We start from the raw sequence: 21,474 nt of genomic DNA on the forward strand, positions 1-21,474 counted from the left end.
TTCTCCTCTGTAAGAGGAGTGTTGCCTGTTGAAACACGTGTTTTAAGTATAAAATGTAGGAATAAGGGTTTTCCTTTTGTGGCACCTACAGATTTTTCAAGTCATGGCCGTATTGCCAAAAACTTAGTATTGCAGAAAATACCTAATTACAAATTATTTTCAAAGCTTTAGATACAGCCCAAAGTGAATAAATTATTTGAAGTGTTAGTAATTGCTTGTGTTTTTTTTTCCTTGAGCTCTGTCCTTCACAGACCAAAGAACATGTCCTTCACAGCCATGCTGCATTGTATTCAGTAGCATACAGGCACCCTCAGCATTGAATTCCCAGTAAATTTATGCAGAAAAAATGTGAGAATAGAGATATCCTTGAGTTAAAAGCGTAATATAGTTTTGGTCTTGAAAAAGTCTTTAAAGCTGTATCCAGAACCTCTTCCATACTGGTCACCTCCTACACTTAAAGAATTCACTTAGGTCAGTAACTGGCATTCAGTTCAGTAGTTTTGTTTGCTATTGAAGCTCTTGTACTTAAGGCATAATAATGCATCGCTGTAGTAAAAGGGAGTAACTACAATATAAATAATATTGCATCCAAATTGATAGGACTCAGTTACGAACGTAATTTGAAAACGCTAAGCTTAGGCTGCAATCTGTCAAAGAGACAGAGAACCTCAGCTTCGTGGCCATTATCCTAATTGATGTGAAGTTATTTGGCAGATTTCCATTTCTGTGCAGGAGGAAGTCATCTGGACATGCCTCCAGGGCATGCCTCATTTAGAGCACAAGTTCAGGTATTTGCTGCAACACACATTTATTGCTTGGGTCCCCCTTTATGGAGTATTCATTCTGAAATGGAACCTGACAGCACCAGCAGTCATACTACAGAGAATCTTTATTAAAAAGCATAATTGCTAATTGCTGTAATGTGTATGGTTACTGTGCTTGTGCAATACAGATGACTTCCACAGTCTCTCTATTCACATGATGCACCTTGTCCTGCAGGGATCTGTTGGTTTAGATGCAGTATCTGCACATCTACCTCTTGTAGAAGAGGGAGGCACATAAAGCTATCAGAGTTGAATGTCCATGAAAACACACTAACACTGTCAGGTCGACAACCAAAAGAAGAGAAAAGTGCCTTAGAGTATATGGGAAGGCTTGTTGACTGATATTAACACCAACAATACAATTTCCCAAGCTTGCTTTCAGCTGACGTGAGTTCTCCACCTCTGACAAAAGCACGTACATGTGATCCCTCCCTCCCCATCACACAGTTTTTCAGGACTTTGCAGGCTCAAAGTACAGCTTGATTTTGTTGATTTTGAACACTGCTTTTCTGCAGATCTGGTCCAACTGCTGTACTAGCTACTGACAGAAGGCAAGAAACTATCCTAATACATTCCTCAAGCCCTTCCCCCATTCTCCCCATGTAGCATGACATAGGTCTTCTGGGAAGAAACAGCTGCTGAGTGATGACTGATGTCATCACTGAGTGATGAGTAGTCATTATACAGCACCTGGAAAGACTGCAACCCAGGTACAATACAGAGCATTCATTTGTTTCTGAAAAAAGTTTTAAGTTGCCCAGGGTGCTGCCCCTGTAACCACAGGCAATGCTAACACCCTGCTTTTAAGCACATGCACAAAGCTTAAACTTACTCTTCAGAAGTGAAAGGAATTAAATGTACAGATGTTTTGTCTAACTGCAAATTTGAGAAAACAGAATTGCATCAAATCTGCAACACTTCCATTGCTATTCATAAACTTTCTCTAATTTCCACGATGCCTGAGAACTTCTTGTTTCACGTGATCAGTTTTCACGTGCCATTCAAAAATCCAGTCAGCAAAGACACTGCTGAACTGAAATGATCCCTATTTGTATAGTGCCAGTAAAGTAGTGGTACCAAGTAGGCTGTCATAGCACTAATCACAAGGGGAATGGTTACATTAGATTTTGTCTATCCTCCCACAAAGAAGAGACACTGAAGTGCAAGTGAAGTTTTGGAAGCTCCAAGTAAACAAATCGGAAACTCCAAAAGCAAAATTGATCCCTTCCAGCCCCCAAACTCTTGATACTTGCGTTCTAATAAACGCAAAGAATATGTTCTTTCCACCTCTGTGTTTCCCACTCTATGGAATTTTTCCTTAGTATCATACTATCAACAGACATTTACAATTTCATACTTGACTGCAACATAAACATTTTGGTGTTTCTGCTCCATAGGAAACTGCCACCCTTACCAGGGCTATGTGGCTGTTGTTCCAAGTATTGTTATCAACCAAGGTTGTCCGGTTAGCCATTCCTGCTATCTGATAACCATAATCCCACCATGACATCACTCTGGCGTGCTCATCTGTGTTTTGTCTCAGCCAGTAGTAGGCTTCTCTGAAGTCATCTAGAATATTCCGAGTGCTGGAAAACAGAGTTCATTTTATTCACATTGGAAGAAATACTAGCAAGAAATTAACTGCACCATGATAAATCTGGGCTCACAAATAACAGTTTTCTTATGCTTTCAGCTCCCTTTGAGGGATTCAGTCACCAGCAGTCATAAGTTTGAACCCACTGACAGCTGAACAGCCAGAAGCTGAACTGCTTTTGAAGATGCGACTAAATGCCTTTCCAGTTGAATATCTATTCCTAAACAAGTTTTCCCAATTGACTCAAAAGCTTTCTTTTTTTTTTAACCATCATCTTTATTGGCTTTAGATAGGATTATTTTTATGCATTTACATTAACTATTTCAGAAAATGTTGTATCTTTTTGAAAATTAGAGTATATTAAGGATTTTTTATTCAGGTGACAATTCTGCCTTAATATAATAAGAAGTAATTAAAAGAAAGTAAAGCAAATTGCTAGTGCAAAGGAAGTAGAAAGGCTTTTGCCCTTTAATTATTTTAAGGCCTGTAGACCTTACTTACCCATCATGGTTATAGGAAGCGAGAACAACGCTGGGGCTGGAGTATGCATTGCTAGTTACCCAGGTACAGTGAACAGCAAACATCATCAACAACATCAGCATCAGCATAGTAACAATGTTTTTGATATTGGGACCCAGTCCTTCTTCTGTTTTTTCCTGTTCAGATACATGTTTTCTCACTTTGCCTGCCTAAACAAACACAAATATATCTGTTATGGCAACTTCTATCACCCTTGACAACGGAACCCATGCCTTTTTCTTCACCACATGCACCCTATAAATGCTATCGGATACTATAAAGCTAGACCAAGTGTGGCATAAATTAACTAAGTATGCACAAGAATGTTTTGACAATCCAGCAACTTATAAAAAAATGGATGATTCCTTGAAAGTTTTTTTCTTCTGAAAGAGGCTATTACATGAGGGTGAATGCATGACTTCCTTGGTTTGGCACAGTACGATGATGCCCTTGTATAAGGCAGGGTAGAAAAAAGAAAGGCACACGTATTTACTGTGAGAAAAAGGGGGAAACCCAAGGCTCATGCATTGTCAGGGTCAGTATAACAAAACCTATGAGATAAAAAAAATTAGTACCTAACAGCATTTTCTTCATGATGAAGAGAGTATGCAAGTTTATGAATAGAAATACTTTTTCATAAAATATATTATTCTTAAATTTCACCATGTCTTAGAGGAAATACGAGAGGGAAACATTCAGCGAAACAGAACTGCTATAACTAGTTAAGAAGAGCAAGCAACTGTCTGCCATCGCTTCTACAGAAAGCTGGGTCAGCACTGTACACTTCTTTAGGTTAAAGGCTCATCACCAATCAAGCTAGAAGGAACCACTTCTACACTGACACTGATTTTTTTTTTTTTGCAGGACATCAGTTACACCTTATTGGAGAACATCAATACTGGTTCTAAATTTCAATGCTAGTGATTCACACCTCTGGTGGCATTTAAAATATTCTGACAAAAAAAAAAAAAAAAGTAAAAATAAGCTGTTTTCTGACTTGTATCTTTTGCTCCCTCTACTCACCTTATCATACAGATTGCCAGGGTTCCTTTTGTCATCCTCATCACTGCTGTCCTCTATTGGTGGATTTTCCCTCTTCATATCATCACCCAAATAACGCTCAAAGACATTGGAGAAAGCAATTGCAGACAGCATACAGACCACTGGAGTCAAAGTGAGCATCAGCCGAACCATCACACCAGCAAAGTAAACGGCGCTGATTGCATACAGAGCAACTGCAAAGAAACAAATCTACTGATGACATTTAGAAAATAACACTCACTCTGACTGCACACATACATGCTCTCCATAAAACTACTTCTGGAAGTGGGTTGAGCATCTGTGTGTATAAAGACTTGAGTATGCATTGTATTTCATTGCTTTTTAATTTACAGAGATACAGTTCAATTAACATTTATCCCTTTTAAGCCTCAAACCCTTCCCGAAGTTTATCTTGGCAACTGTTAACAATAACACAACCCCATTTTCATATTCATTAATAATGTGTCAGAAGATACATTATTAGTGAAATCTAATATCACACACCAAAAATACTACTGGAATAATAGGTAGCTTCATTTGATTAAAAAGGTCAAACAGCCCTAGACCAAACAAGTTACTGAAACTGAAAAAGCAAAAGGAAGTGTTAGAATTTCATGTAAATACCAAATTTTAATTTAAGTTAGAGATATCTGTGGACAAATTGGGGGCTTGTCTACATTATAATTCCATACAAATGATATGATATTGTGAGCCCTATTCTGAAGCAAGTTTTCCTGAACAGTATTATCTCCACTCCCCAACGCTCCCCTGCCACCCAATTGTCCCCCCCCCAAAAAGCAAAAAACCAAACCAAGATTTTCAGAATAGCAAGGAATATTCAGAAAACTTTTCTGAGAAGGAACAAAAACCTCAAACAATCCTGTATACACTGGTTAGGAACATCTATTCTTTAAGTAATAGTGTTTATTCCTTGTCTGTTGCAGTTTAACAATACACTTCTATGAAAGATTTGCCACGGAAATCACGAAGGGACACTGATTTATGAGATTACATTACATAAATATTTTCTACTCTGTAGCGAAGTAGTATGGCTCTCCATTCTCACTCATAGGTCTCTACACCAACTTAAATAGATGATGCAGCAGTAGGAGGCTGAAAGCGAATTGCCCAGCACCGGACAAGGACTCATTGTGAGCCACAGAGCACAGAATACCCCAGAGTCGCTGGATTTAACACAGTAAATGTTCCCACTGCCCACACAGCTCTTAGGTAATCCTAAGAGGCAGCTATATTAGTCTGGAGCTTCCTATCCCTGTAAAAGCCCAAGACCCGAGTGATCTTCACTGCTCCATATGGGCTACAACTTCATATTACATCCCTACAAGCCTCATTCATAATCTTAGAAGTCTGCTTTCACAGCACAGCTTCGTACAAATAAACAATTTGTTGTCTCTGACACAGGGAGACCCCACACCTCCGCTTAGGCTTGTGTCTTATCTAGCATTTGTTCCACAGCAAGTGATTCAGTTCACCAAACAGCAGAAAATCTGGAAAGAAAAGGCATTTTGAATCATCATCTGTGATGGGATGAGTGCCAGACACCCAGGGAAGGGTCGGTTGCCTTGCAGACTGTGTAGGGTAGGGACCTTCTGAGCTGTTCATCTGGCTGAACTGTACTGTGGGACTGCACCCCAATGCGTGGTTTGCAAGAACAGCATGTGGCAGAGCATGCAACTCCAGCCACAGAACAGAACCATACCGACAAATATTTTAATACCACCTCTTGGGATGACACTCCATCACCATTTCACCTATCTCTGCATTTTTATAAATGGTTTTAAATACTGCTGGGTGCAGGCAACTTTTAATAATCATCTTTAAACACATCGCTTTTAAACCTTTTTTAGAACAAGCCATATACCAGCTTTGAGCAAACAAAACCAAAATAGAACCAAGTTGAAGGCAAGGTTTTTCAAAACAATTTTTAAATATTTTCTCTTACCAAAGACTCTTTCATCATTGATGTTTTTGATACAGAACCACAGCCCTGCTGGGAAAGTACACACGAGAATATGGAGATCAAAAAAGAAGGAAACCCATGTTGTAGGCTGATGCTCAGACACAGAGGCAATGATCGGGATGTGAATTTTCGCATACCTTTTTTAAAAAAAATTCAGTTCAAATTATTTTGAAAAGATAAAATTATTAAAACTTGTAAACATTAGGAAGTCTGAAATTCATTTCAAAGGAAGCATTTCAATTTAAAATGGCAAGTCATCCATTCAGCAGAAATCTGATGAAACTTCTATACCAAAACAGTCCCCAGGTCTTACTGTATTTAGGAAGTACTTGGTGTATAGAGTTATTTAAAACACCAATATAAAGGATTATTGCCATACTAATTAAAGGAATGAAAATTACGGATGTTTTGTTTTATTATGAAGCCATATTCACCAAAATGAAAACACCCAGCTATGGAAGCCCCACCACTACATTTTGAAGAGATAATCATCCATGCCAGTAAGTCTCCTAGGTTTTCAACACTGTATTTTGAAAACTCTCCTCTACACAGAATACCTTCATTTTCTCAGTACAGAAAGTTACAGTATTAAATACCAGACCAGTCACTGGTGTCCCCATGTTCTTTTAGATGCTGAAAAAATCAGGCCTTGTCTACACTCGGAAATATATGTCAACTAAACAACGTCAAACACTCAGTGCAGACAAGGACAAAACTGTGTTCTATATTAAAGACAGCTATACATACGGACCTTATCTGAGATGCTATATGACTGAATGGTGAGGTATCAAACATATGTCCTTTTCTTCACTGAGATCTAGTTCTCATTAAAAACTGGATTGTGTCTTTTAACACAACATGATTTTCTAATGTAGACAAGCCCTCAAAAGTTTAATGCTTTGTGTGTATATATACCACTTCATCTATAGGCAAAGAACAACACCTGTATGTTCTTCAGACAAATCTGAGGCTTCTCTACTGACATCTGCATTTATTACAGAGTTGGTGCAGAATCCTGTATGAGTTGGACTTTGGTGCCTGAAAAAACCTGAACTGCAAAGGTTTGAAGTTCTCCTATCCCTCCTTTTAATCTTCAAAAAAAATCCACCAATTCAATTTCACCTTAAATACATTTATCTTAGAAAAATATCTTCAGTTTCATTCTTATTCTCCTGGCTGGCTAAAGAATCCAACACTGGATTTTTAAAGGTTAACTAAACCAAAAGATTAACTAACACGGGTTTTTACCTGTGAAAACACACACAAATAAACCAGAATTGTTCAGAGTAAACATCTGTATACAAAAACAGATGTATGAACATAATAAACAGGCAACATGCAAGATCATATGTGCAACATCTTTGTTACTTTGTGCAATGTTGCGCAATGAAAATAATGTAAGTTTAAGGCTCTTAGTATGTTTTTCTATATGAAATTGTAGTGCTTCTCAGCATAAAATAACCACAAGCTGTACCAACACTTGAGGACACATTTAAAAATTACTATTACATATTCAAAGACTTCCAAAGAAGCAAGAAATTTAATAGACAAATTAGTGAAATGGTTGCAAATATCATGAAACAGTTACTACAGATGCTCTCTTTACATAACTGATTAAAACCCACTATATTATCCTTGACTGAAATACTAAATGGATTTGAGGATGAGGAGAGCAAAAGATTTAAGTTTTCAATAGAATGCTATTGATATCTAAATCCTCGTATCCTTTATCCTTACTTACCCAGTGTCCCACAATGAATAAAATCTGCCACTCCAAGGAGCAATATAACCTGAAAAAGAGAAGGGGGAAAAAAACCTTTTGCTGCCTAGATATTTAAAGGCAATAATTTTTCTACTCCCTCAAATTATAGCACAAAGCCAAAGAAATTTCATTGAACTTGTAATATATGTGAACCAGACCTACTGCATTAGGCAGGCTATAAAGTCTACCAACCATGAAGCTAGTTTTAGAAGAACACGCTTACAGGATCACATTGTACTCATCGACTATAAAGACACGCACACCTCCAAAAGTCAAAGCAATGCAATAATATAAAATATTTCTCAAAGAATATGACAGCTAGAGACTCTGTAAAGAAGTATAAGAAAAAGAAAACATAATTGATGAGAAAGTATTTAATTTTTCTGAAATGCCTGAGCAGGAAACTGGGAGCGATCTATAGCCAAAACACTAACACTCAATGAAACACTGGTTTCCTATTGTTTCTCTACTGATGGATCTACATGTAGCATGGAATATAAAAGCTGTTACTAGACATGCTGAGCAGCTTTATATATATATATTTTTTTTTTAAACAAAGCCTTTAGATACTTGAATATCATAAGATAAAAAGGAACAGTATCATTTTCAGATGAGAGAAAAATTGTTATTAAAAGTTATTAGTAAGATTCTTCTTAAATTTTATTTCCACTTTCCTTGCAACTGTTTCAGCTCTCTCCAAAGACAGATACAGACAAGCTGAAATAAGAGAAAATTAAATCCTTTTATTTATTACTCAAGTCTTCATGCATGAGACAGCAAGTCTTCCCTTTATCTGGTATTTAAAATTAGTACAATCTGACTAAAGGTTTTAGTTTCCTACCTAGTTTAGACATTTAAATATTGTGGTTAATGTTCTATGACAAGACACATTTTTTCCTTCAGTCTTTGGAAGCAAAGCTTGCTCCCAAACCACTGCATGCACAAGAAGAAGGAGCTGCCAGCAGATGGGGAACTACCGGTTATGGTGTTCTCTGGATGTATCCAAAACATGAGATCAGATGGCCTCACCTGAGGGTGCTGAAAGAGTTGGCCAATATGATAACTACCCACCATCTTCATCAGGGTGGTAAGGGAGGCCCCTGGTGCCTGGAAATTGGCTAATGCTACACCTCTAGGAAAGGCAAGAAGGAATATGCAGGCAACTATAGGCCAGTAACCCGAGTTCTTGAAAAGATCACAGAGCACAGCCTCCTGAAATACACTATTAAATGCTTTGAACCATTTTCCTTACTTCTCATTTATAAGCTGAAGAAGAAAGGGCTGGACAAACAGACTGTTTGTTGGGTTGAGTATTGGCTGTCCTGACAAGCTCAAAGTAGTACTCAGTGGATTGGGCTCCAGCTGGTGACTAGTAAAAAGCAAAAATATCCCAGAGGCCAAAACACTGAACCATGCTAAATTGAAAAGAGTTGCTGACATGCCTTATGGCAGGCAGGACTTCAATCCAGAACCTCAAACCCTTTCTTCCAGATGTTGCACCTGGGATACAGGGTCCAGATGTGGGCACCCTTCTGCATGAGGATTATTAAGAAAATAGAGAGGGATCAGAGTGCTGTGAGATGGTCAGGAGCCCAGATTGCGCAGCATACCAGAAGCTGAGGGAACGAGGTTTGTTCCATCTGGTGAAGCAGTGATACTGATCAGTGAATTTCAGAAGTTTAAATCAACACTTCCTAAGAACTGTAACAGAAGATGTATTTTGCTGCACACTGATATTAGCAGCCGAATTTTGTTTTGATAGGCCAGTCTGAAAATTTTTGCTAAGTATTAGTAGGACCTGCTCATACATACTGAAAAGCAAATCATAAACCATCAAGTTTTAGAAAACTTTCAAACAAATAGAGATGCTAAGTATTTTTCTTAAATAATAGTATCATAATTAACAAAAATAAAACTGCTATTATTAAACAGTCCAAAATGTTAAACAATTGATACAAAAAAATTTACGCCAGAAACATTGTTAAAAAGAAGTACAAGAAAGAAGTCAGTTAAAATAAAAAAAGTTATGTCTCAGGAAAGTGTTTTTTCCCCGAAATAAAACTCTGACAAAACAGAACTGTATTTGAGGTATAATATTAAGATCATGCAATTTAAACCAAGCAGAAGTCAATTTTTGCATGGGTAACATACATTTAGCTAGGAAAATAAGACTGCTTTTTCTTCATCGGGGAAGGAAGTATGGTATTAGATCACCAAGGAAGTATATCATGGAATGAGAAGATGGCAGTGAGGCATCTGGGGATAGCAACCAAGCAGACAAGCTTGTTCTTGTGAGATTGGGTAGAACTGCCTTGAAGACTAGAAGCTGAACCACAGAAGTAAAGTAGAACTTCAGATTAATTCCAGTCATACAGAAATCAGATTCAAGTATTTCAGAAAGTAAGCAATCTGACCTTGACCTATCAATGCTATTCAGAACGGATCAGCTAAACATATCTTCCTAACACGCTTTGGCTATCGTTATGCTCCTCACCCAGTCTGACTTCTTACATCATTATGTGGATTGTGGATAAACCTGAAATATTGGAATGATGCTATAAAGTAGTTTTATTCTGCAGCCCAGAAAGCACAATGAATTCCAACACATGGGCACTGGTTTGCTGTGGCATTGCCAACAATAACTTTAGACTAAATCAAATGTTGATCATCTGGTTTACCTGCTCCAAAGGTACTAGTTTCACATTTATTTACCTGTGTATGTCAAATAGATGACACTCAGGAATACAATACCAGCAGCTAGTGAGACACCCAAGAAGAACAATGTCTGAAATTCTTGCTTTGTTAATCTGTCTCTCAGATATTGCAAAAACGCATATGCCTGCAGCAGTGCAAAAACACCTAAAGAAAGAGGAAAGTTTTTGTTTAAATGCTCAGAAGCAGTAACAGCTGTTAAAGCAATTGGCATACTTTGGCTATATATGAATTAGAAAAATAAATGTAAGGTACATCCTTACACCTAACAACTAGTATATAATCACTTTCTGACAAATAGCCTTTAATACTTAACAGGGATGATACTTTCTTGCAATGACAGAAACTTGCAATGAGAGAAAATACTGTCCAAAACATACTTTGCTTATTATATCAAGAGCTCCAATACCCACTGCCTCTTTGCTCCCAAATTAAACTGGGGTAAGGGAGAGAATCACCTGAAAACTAGATTGTACGGATAATAGCAAAAACACAGGTTAACATACCTAGACCTGGTGAAAAATTAAGACACAGACCCCAGGCAGCACACAAACAAGGCTAATATAGAAATATATGGAAATTAAGTTACTAAAAAAACAAGGATTTAATGAAAGAGAAAAAAACCCATATAAAACTAGTGTTGCAACACCAGAATTCACTGAGTAAGCACCCCACACCCTCAAAAAGGCTGTTCAGAGTTCAACATAAAACCAGAACTTGGATACAATCCAATGATTAGTCCATTCAAAAGTGCGAATTCACTGGTAGCTGGCAGAAGAAGAAAACAGAACTCAAATGTATGGTGCACAATGTTGAAATTCACTAGTTCTGAACTCCTAGAGAAAGACACAAACTCTATTCACTAAATAAATGTAAAATACTTCAGATGCAAAATATGGTTTGATAAATCTTTACTCTTTCCATTATATTCAGATTGCTGAAAAAAATCTCCATTTTTAAAAGTATTTTTCTAGTAAATTTTAATGATATTCCAATTGCTGTCCAAAATACATTTTGATAAGTCACTACACATAATAAAAAAATCTAAGCAATCTAACATACTAAACTATATCACACAAACAGTGTATGCAGTTAAACATAAACCTATCAGTCTTAGTAGAGGTTATTGCTGTCAAGAAATCAACATGTCTGACTTAACTATTGAAAAATCAACTTACTTTAAAGAAATAAAAAGAATCAAACAAGATTGAAATCAGTTATTTAAAAATCAGCCTCCTGATTAGTAATTTAAGTCATTTGTATTTAAGCCACTTTGAAAAATTACAGAAAACGATCAACTCCAAAACCAAATTGCTCAGTAAAAACTATGTTTACCAATAAGGAATGTTTCAATTGTACAGTGCTTGAAGGCAACATTATATCGCAGAACAGTAGAGATTATCAATGTGTAAAATAAGTGCTTGTCAGAGTGCGTAACTGATGCAGTGTTATGGAGGCATTTTACCTCCATTAGCTCACACAAAGGATGATAATGTGTCAATTGGAAAGAAAACTTCCCTACAGACACAAAATTGTACCTCTTTTTCTTTAACAATTTGGTTTGTTAGTATGTGCTCTTTCTAATGCAAGGAAACAAAGCCGCAAGGGTTTGAGGTTTTCTTGTGCTAAGCAGGCTGTTTGGAAGCAGACATTTAATTTTCTTACCTGCAGCTGCCATGTGTTCGCTTGTTCTAATTGGCTGAAATCCCACAAAAGGTATCTGCATCGATAATATTAACCCCACAATGTAGAAAGTGCTATATGCTAGGAAAAAAAGAGGGAGAGGGGAGGAAGAGAAAGATGGGAAGAAAATGAACATACATATTTCTAAAAGCATTGGTTCTATAATAGAGTCCATCCTCCCCCCAACTTCAGTGACACTGAAACAGAACCGTATCATTCCAAGTATTTCAGCCATCCTAATGACTTTTTCCTCCTTTGACTAGAATAAACCTGCCTGCCTACTGCATCCAGATTTAGAGAAAGTAGCAAAGTATTGTTGTTCCTAATTGTACTGTTTTTTCTCCTCCTAGGGTAATAAACTACGTACCTAAGATGTTCTAGCTTGGAAATAGTTTGCTCAGGCCATGGATGGGGGAAGACCTCTCAGATAGCAAGTGACAAAAGAAGCTTTCTATATGAGGAGAAACTGAAGGGACCAGACCTCAAAGAAGCAAAACACTTAAGAGTCCACTACCTATTTAGAAAATCCAAAGAGGTACGTTTGTTCTTTTTTTAACACAAGAGCAGAGGCATGCCAGGAAACTGAAAAGCAATAGAATTAAAAATTAATATTAAGCATATGTATTAATGGCTCTATATCAACCATGGGGACTCATAACCCCCAGAAAGTAGAGGCCAAGAACACAATTAATATTAATATTAGTATTAATAACATGAATATTATGTATGCACCAAGATTCATATACTTTATTTTGACAGCGTTTTGGTCCTCAGTATTCCAGGGTGAAGAAGAGAGGGGAGGGGAAGAGAGAAGTACCAACTCTGAATAGCCGTGAGTCTGATTACATTTAAAGCAACCAACCAACTTAAAGGCCAAATGAAGTTTTGTTCCTTCAGTGGCAAACAACAATAATCCACCTCCCAGATTTTTAAACACTCTTACAAATCATAAACCACTGTCTTTGTTACAGCCTCGATCTTATGAAGAGATCCCTGTTCTCATACAATCCTTTGCTAACCTCCATGAGAAAAAGTTTGGGGAGTGCATCATTTACCAGTGGTATTGTTCCCTTAGCACCTGTGTGGTCTCACTGGGGGGTTCTGTTCCCAGGGTACTGTCTGCTTTCTAAAAGTCATGGAAGTAACTGTGATGATACTTCCAACCAACCACTTGCTGTCTTCTCTGGTGTATTCTTTCAAGCATCTGTATTGCACCACTTGGCCTACCTACTGATCTATGCCCTCTTATGTCACTGAAATACATTTTTGGAGAAGGACGCTCAATTTTTTAAGAATTCACTACAGCATAAATCATTTACTGTACCATGAAAGTGTTACAACACTGCCATCCTGTGGAAGTTCAATGATTGGCATAAATCACTACATTTCACATTTGTTAGACCATTGTAAATCATCATTTTTAAGCCTAGTCCTGCAACTGTTACACTTTCCATGCCCACTTCCATTCCCTTCCCCCCGCATCCCTTACTCCTGATCCTTCCAAACAGCTATCACATACGTCTGCCTTGGATTGAGAAAAACCTGGCAATTTACACAGCAACACAATTTTTCTAGGCACTTAGATACATCAAGGTGATATATCATCGCAAACTTTCCATGTTCCTTTACATTCTACTGTCTGCACAGTCTTTGCAAAAACAAGAAGTTAATTTTGATTCCTGCAAGCTACTCTGATGGTTATAACTTTGATTAGGTCAAGGAAAAAACCCAACATTCTGACCTATTGAGGATAAACTCATTTTGCAAACATTTTTAGTTGCTGTATACTGCATGAACCCAGGAAGAACCTACTGAAAAACTTCTCCAGAAAGTACGATCAAATACTTGACCACATACTTTCAATTAGTGGATTATAATCACCAGAAATAAACACTCATCATCTGAAGTTTTAGAATACTGAAGTAGTTGATACAAATATATGCCTGCTCACTATTCAAATGATAAAATCCAATACATAGATCAAGAAATTATTGAAATGAAGTTTTAAATTCTGGAAGATCCTTAAGTGTTTTGTTATTAAATATTCTGAAAAGTATACAGAACTTTAAAAAATTGTACAGGAAAAAAAAAAATCAAATTGAAGTGAAAACTACCAAGTCTCTTAAGTGTGCAAGGATGACATATCTATATTGGTACCTTTCCAAACGTAAACCCATTTATTTTTTTCTAAATATGATAAACAAGAGAAACTACAAGTACAATAATAGAAAATAGTATCAATGGTTCCTGTATCTGAATAAAGAGATTATTTACCTATACAAGTGCTGCTAATACACTGAAATTGTAAGCACTTGTTCTTCATTATTAAGCTAATAAGATCTGAATGAAAGAACAAAAAACAAAAAAGCACAGCTTAAGCTTTCAAATGTAGATAGCATGACCATCATTGTTGCCAAGTGGGTCAGAAGCTATCTGGCTGATAAATTCATCTGCCTGCAAGTCATAAAGTATTTTAAAATTGGCAAAAAGTTCATATTCTGGAAATTTTTACTCATTAAATGATTCTGAGTTACACTGCCAGGCATATCAGATCATGTCCCATTAACCTTTTCTTTGGTGTATGAACACCCAGATGAAAAATTTATACCAGGAAACCATCACGATTTTTAAAAACTTGGTGCTGCCAAATACTGTCATCTACATTTATGTTATTATGTTAGATTAAACATTCATCTGTTACAAAAGTTAGGCTCGTGCTAGTTTAAAATAAAATGCAGCAACTGGTCTAGAGATTAAAAACCCCCAAATTCTTGGTAATAGTAAAATGGATGCAGATTTTACTAGCTACTGTCAGCTGACAATAGTTTACAGAAGTTTTACCTGCACATTGGTAGTTTTTTGAGAATTATGAGACTGCTGCAGGCACACTAGCTATTGCATATCACAGAAACTCCAAAAATATCTTTATTCTCCCTATTTCAATGACCTTTTGTAAACTCTTCTCCCTATCTGAATAGTTTGGAAGTGAAGCACACTTCAATTTCCTCTCAGAAGTGCTTGAGCATTCTTACCTGTTTTACAAAAACATCTTGTTAAACAAACCTAGAAATCATATACTATTGTGAGACGTACAGACTTCTCTGTGTGTAAGGCTTCCCATGAAAGCTTAAATTAAGCCAGCAGTTGCAATGAAACAGCAGAGCAGCAATCACATTTTCATTCTGACAATTCTGCTGAAGTACATCTCCCTCACAGCTGAAGGGCAATAACATCTCAAAACACTGTAGCTATTTGCAAAACAAACGTCTGCCAAAACCTTTAATTCATATGAACCTGCAGCACTATTTTCCCCAGATGAGTTCAAACACCAGTTCATTGAAAGCTGAAAAAGCAAGAATACTTATTCTTTATTGTTTCTGGTTACCACACTGCTTCAGGATTTTATAATTAGTAGATTTAATTTTCTCTTGACTAACTCATAGAAATTGGAAAACAAAAATATTCAATAAAACAATTTTAAAAGCAAAACAAGATAAATTACTTCCCCCTTAAGTTATGAAGAAGTAGTTAATGACAAAGTTAAGTAATACTAACATTAAAAATTAAAGATGGGTTAGAGCTTTTTTTTTCCTTTTTTTAAAAGAATTTCTGTTTCTTAATTACATAAATAGATTAACAAAGCAGCATGAAACCAATATTTATAGTTTTGGTAACAAAAATACAACACTGAACTTGATTAAATTGAGTAATTATTATAGTATATAAAGGTTCAAATATGTACGTAAATATAGTAATTTCTCTAGCAGGCACCACAAAAAGGCATTAAAATAATTAAAAATACAAAGATAAAACTATTAAAAAGGGTAACAAAAATATATTTACAAATATGAAATATCCTGTGGTATTACACTTCAACTCATATTATGTTCTCGAACTATCTATTGTAAAGATTTCACATCAGGGAGTCAAAAATGTTCTAGCTAACTTGCAAACCTTTGAATACCCGAATTGCTTATTACTTATTTCATTCACACACCTACACCATGGCCAACTGATTTAACTGGTAAAGTTTCTATAAGAACAGTTTACAGAGTATTTAAATGTCAGGCAAATCAATTAAAAAGTTAGTATCCTAAGATCACTATTCATACATTCCTGAAACTGGAAGGAAGGCTGACCCATTAACCCAATAAAATCTTAAGGATTCACGTGGAGCGGACAGACTCTTACACTACATTTTAGTCTAATTTATATACAACATACATGGCTGCTTAAAATGCCCTATGTCTTTTCTCATATATGTCACAATGTATTATATGTTTGCACAATTTCTGCCGCACAACTTTTTTAAAATAGCAATTGTTTAACATACTAGAAAAAAAAGTATGAAACATTATTACAGACACACACATAATATATATATAAAATATATTAAAAGGATTCTATAAATATCAAACTATCAAATTTTTTTCTTCAGTGCAGTACAAAGGAGAAAATTAATTAGCAGCTACATATATGAAATTTTGGAAGTGTGAGTATGTTTTAACTCCTTATTTCCATGTTGTAGAGAATAACTGACTATAATCAGTAATCAAATTAATAAAATGCAACCTGATATGCAATTACTTAATTCCCACTTAATACAAAACACATCAGTATAATTAATTTCCTATCTCATGATTAAGCATTTGAGAATGACTGTTCAATGAACAAAACTTACCAATGTAGACTCTCCTGCTGTATCTCTGCATCAGCAACAGAACAAACACATGCAGTGGAATAAGGTTGATGATGAAAACATAACCACCCCATGCAGAGACCTATGAGAAGTAGAACAGGAGATTAGATCTGAAAATATCTGCAGATTTTTAGGATAGCCAATGCTGGATTTATACATCCTGATGGTCTAACAAGAAAACACAACCCCCATCTAGACAAGCAGTCAGAACTACTAGTAAAACCACCAGAATCTTTTCTCAATATTTATTATCAAAAAAGAAAAGAAACCAACAAAACCCCCACAAGACACTTGAAATGGCCTGGTGGATTTTCAGGGCTATCCTTCCTGTATCTCCTCCTTCTCCCAAACTAATCTGGTCACTCTGGCAAGCAAGAATGGGGGCTTTTCCCCATGGTGAAGGCTGCAGCACAAGGCAGCGGTATGACTCCCATGTAGGATCCAAAATTTTCCTTTAGCATACAAATTTAGCGCCATGCTCTGCACTTTTTGCTGGGGACAGGGAACAGTATCTCCAGGCAGAGGAGAAAGGGAACAAGGTACACCTTCAGGAGCAAAACTCCTGGAGCAGAGCAGCCAATGCAGGTTACAGTGTAAGGAAAGAAACAAAAGGAAGGTAGATGCACAGGGAAGCAGGGCTGAGCACTGTGGAATGCTGTACTATACCATGGATATTGCAAACCTGTAGTAACAGTACTGGTATGATGTACTTATATTGATAACATTGTAGTGTTTCAGTTCTATGACTGATTGCTGGTTTGGATAAAGATTTAATGAGCTATCATTACAATGTGTTATCTAAATTTGTAACATATTTAGAAGGGCTAATGTTGGCTAGACAATCTGTATTTTCACACATGTCCTCTTGTCAAATTACAGTCTAGACTTCTCCCGTATACCATGCCTAACCTAGATCTTCATTTTTAGAATGCAGTAGCTAACGTGGTTTTCACTTTAACTGTACTTTAGGGCTTAGAATCATGTAGATATTTTTAAAGCCCTAGAATCCAAAAAGAAACCCAAATGACTATGTTCTATAGAACAGATTCTAAAATAAGGACGAGGCCAAGTACTACTTGTTTTTGATACTAATACTACAAACCCTGGCATTGCAAAATTTGGGGTAACTGATTCAAACAATGTGAAACAAGTAGACTAGAAATATTCTAAGTTTTCTAGAAACTCATTTCAGATTATCATGATCCTATTGCCAAATTACTAGCATGAAGTATCATGGTTTACAGAGGCAAGTTTATTTAATGGGAGAAAATACTATATGAAGACAGGTAAGACAGAACAGAATAAGAACAAATGTGCAATTAGGACACTGTCATATTCAGGGAAAGGTTTGAATGAAGCAGGTAGCTGACAGCTTGCATGGACCAGAGACCTGCAACTCTAATTATCAAAATATTAAACCAAATCTAAGCACTGAAGATTGTACTGAACTGAAGATGCACTTTGGAAGTTTACAAACAAAACTGAAGCATCCTCATAGATTGGCAAAAAGAGTGGAAACATGCTATCACTCCCACAGGGATTGCTTCAATGTAAAGCTTTGTTTTATTTCACGTCTTTGTCATTAAAAGCTATCCAAAGCAGAAGTTGCTGAAGTCAAACAAATGCTAGAAATATAATTGCAAGGAAAAAACACTTCTCCTTGTGGAATGCAATGCAATGCAATGCTACGAGTCAAACTACCACAGTGAGTGAGGTATATATTTTAAGCAGATTTAGTTAAAGAAAGATTTTGGTCAGTCCATGCAATATCCATTCCTCTTTCAAGGAACTGTTCCCCAAACTCCCCACGCAAGGACTGACTCTTACCACCTCAAAATTGTGATTTGATTTAATTTTCAACTTGCACTGAAAACGTAACTAATTCCATCACAGAAAAACAAATAAATACTATATAATGAATTATATTATTATAATTAAGTACAATTATGCTTTGTCCTAAAAATTTACCTAAGCAAAACATCTAGAAGGGCATCTTAACAAAACTGTTTCCCAAAGTGAAACAGAATATATAGAAAGCCACCACCAGGGACAAAGTTGGTACACTCTGTAAGCAATAAAATTCTGTCATCTAATCACTGAGGTTAAGCTATGGACAAATCTTAACCTTTCACTAGCTGACAGCACTTGAAAGAAAAATAAAAGAAAAAAAATTAATTTACATTCAAGGATTGAATGTCATGATGATGACATTGATTCCGTACGTTCTGTCACCATGCACACTCTAGATCACATTCCCTCCCTCCCATATAATCCCACAGACCAACACACTAATCAGACTAAGATGGGAAGAACTTGTTATTGTGCAATTTTTCAGCAGTAAAACTGTGAAAGTATTGTATTTGTTATCTGCATATTTATGAAGAGCACTTTCAGAGGATCTTGCCAATAAATTGGCACAATATAAAAAAAGACTATGGTATATAGATATAACAACTAAAAAAACTTACTTGCCTGATTTTGCACTCCACATAAGTGTGTACCAAGCCTACAGGATCTCTTCACTGCAATGCTATATAAACAGCAATGCTGTGTATAAAGTGGTTGTTTATTTATTGACTTGGCAAAAAGGAGGAGAAATAGGGGAGGAAATATATGTACTCTTAACAGGAGATAGCTATCCTCTTTGGCAACATATACAGGGATATTATTTACTATATTAACACCAAAAATCTCAGAAAACCCAATGAACATTAAAGCTAGAGGAAATCTAGGCAGCATCCAGATAACCTCTGAATCAACCCTGTAACTTAATTTAAGGCATGCAAAACAGCTCAGAAGTTCCTTTTTCTTGCAAGCCTAGTTACCTGACTGTGGAAAAGTAATATATGAGACCTCAATCTTAACCAACACCAAGCAATTAGCCTGACTATCCCACCACTGGCTATTTTGAGGCTAACTTATTTTTCATATAGCCACAAAAAAAAAAAAAAAAAAAAAAAAGTTTATCAGTCAGGGGAAGAAAGGACTCTTGACTGATTCATACAGGAAAATTCTTCAAGTCTAAGGTTTCAGAAGATGGAGGAGGGGGGGGAACCAATTCCCTCCATTTTGCTATTAGTTTTATCTCCTCAATTTTACTACTCTTTTTACCCTCTGTTAGCCCTCTAGGAACATCTCTGCAATAGCCTCCATTTTCATAGATCAAGAATGAAAAGGGACTTTATGATCGTTTAATATGACACTGAATTCATTCAGCAGTTCTGGTGGTAAGCTTTACTTTATGGCATAATTATACCCAAAGAAATAGCTTTCAGAGTGATATAAGTGTAAATTTGTCCATAAATTTTAAATACTATTATTGCATTTTAGTAATAATGACACACACACGAATAGCAAAATTCCACCTCAATTCACCTGCACCAAAACAAAAATCCCACTGAATCAGAGTACCTCTTCACAGCATAGGATCAATTTATAAGTAAAAGTTATTATAATTAAAGAGTTTTCCAAAAATTGTTTTCACTGCATTTAAATCATAAATATTTTGAAATTTAAAGTATGTTTTTTTACTCATATATTTGTAATACGAAGCAACAATTTTATATTATGGCTCTAACAAAGATTAAAATCTCCTTCTTCTGTTCTTCATCAACATATGGATTATGTAAGCCCTACTCAAATAGTTTAGCTATTATATATATGTAAAAGGCTTACCATGTAAAAGTAGGATAGACAGCAGCAGATTGTCCAAAAGACTGACCCAGTTTTCACAGACTTCACCTTAAAAAATAACCAAGTATTTATGAATAACAAACACTGGACAATATTCCAAAATTTCATTCCAAAACAACTGTCAAGAGAACTTCTTTAGCACGTATCAAGTTATATTTGTACGCTTCTGAACTGATGTCCATAAAACCAAACCAGAAGCTCAATTCATTTACACACAAAACAGCTTATACCTATCTCTCTAGTTAAAGCAGAGGCAGGATGTAATCCAACTCTGCTTCATGATCTGAGGTAGAAAAGTAGTGGCAACACCTCTGTGCTACTTTCTGTGAGACATTAGACCACTTCATAATTCGAAGTGTAGACTATCCATGGCTCACTTTGGCTGGCATCAGACGCAACTCTGCAATTACAGATAATAGAGCTATTCTGTAATTTTGAAAAACTCACTTAAGGTTAATGACAACATCCAGATACTACTAAAGTTTAGCGTGATCCATAAACTGGCCCAGTAGTATGATTTTGTCTAAAACTGATGGTGGTGATTGTGGTGTGGGAAAATAGGAAAGAAAAACCAACATTAAAGCTAGAAAGTTATCTATAAAATATATTTGATTCATACATAATTCTACAAGAGTTTATGCAAACATTATTGCACTATGCAGTTTAGTTAAATACGAGTTCCATAATAACAGATAACTACTATGTCTCAGTTGTTATAAAGTAACAACATAGGTTGATTCTATTATTATCACAGTATACCTTTACAGCTGCAGTTTAGTCTAAGTCCAGATTTTAAAAAACTGCATTTAAGTAACACCAGCCACTCAGTCATGAAACATCCGAATTCCCTTCCATTATACTCCTACCAACAATATCCTAAGTTTGAAATATTCTAAAGCTAAAAAACTTGTTAGTATGCATCTACTTATGAAAAGTGGAACTCTTGATAAAATCGTGAGAAAAGCT

The 21,474-nt window shown here is 36.1% G+C and overlaps 1 protein-coding gene across 1 annotated transcript in view; it reads right to left on the reverse strand.

Moving 5' to 3' along the window:
* STT3B (STT3 oligosaccharyltransferase complex catalytic subunit B) overlaps nt 1-21,474 on the reverse strand; it is a 53,447-nt gene that overhangs the window by 6,429 nt on the left and 25,544 nt on the right. The window contains exons 4-12 of the mRNA XM_030007561.2: nt 20,491-20,556; nt 16,798-16,897; nt 12,099-12,197; nt 10,434-10,580; nt 7,701-7,749; nt 5,942-6,096; nt 3,961-4,172; nt 2,920-3,107; nt 2,239-2,410 (exon numbers count right to left, since the gene is read on the reverse strand). Of these exons, the coding sequence (XP_029863421.1) occupies nt 2,239-2,410; nt 2,920-3,107; nt 3,961-4,172; nt 5,942-6,096; nt 7,701-7,749; nt 10,434-10,580; nt 12,099-12,197; nt 16,798-16,897; nt 20,491-20,556 (1,188 nt within the window). The remainder of the gene's footprint in view (nt 1-2,238; nt 2,411-2,919; nt 3,108-3,960; nt 4,173-5,941; nt 6,097-7,700; nt 7,750-10,433; nt 10,581-12,098; nt 12,198-16,797; nt 16,898-20,490; nt 20,557-21,474) is intronic.

The sequence above is a fragment of the Aquila chrysaetos genome, chromosome 3 (genome assembly GCF_900496995.4).
Source record: "Aquila chrysaetos chrysaetos chromosome 3, bAquChr1.4, whole genome shotgun sequence".
Classification (NCBI taxonomy): domain Eukaryota; kingdom Metazoa; phylum Chordata; class Aves; order Accipitriformes; family Accipitridae; genus Aquila; species Aquila chrysaetos.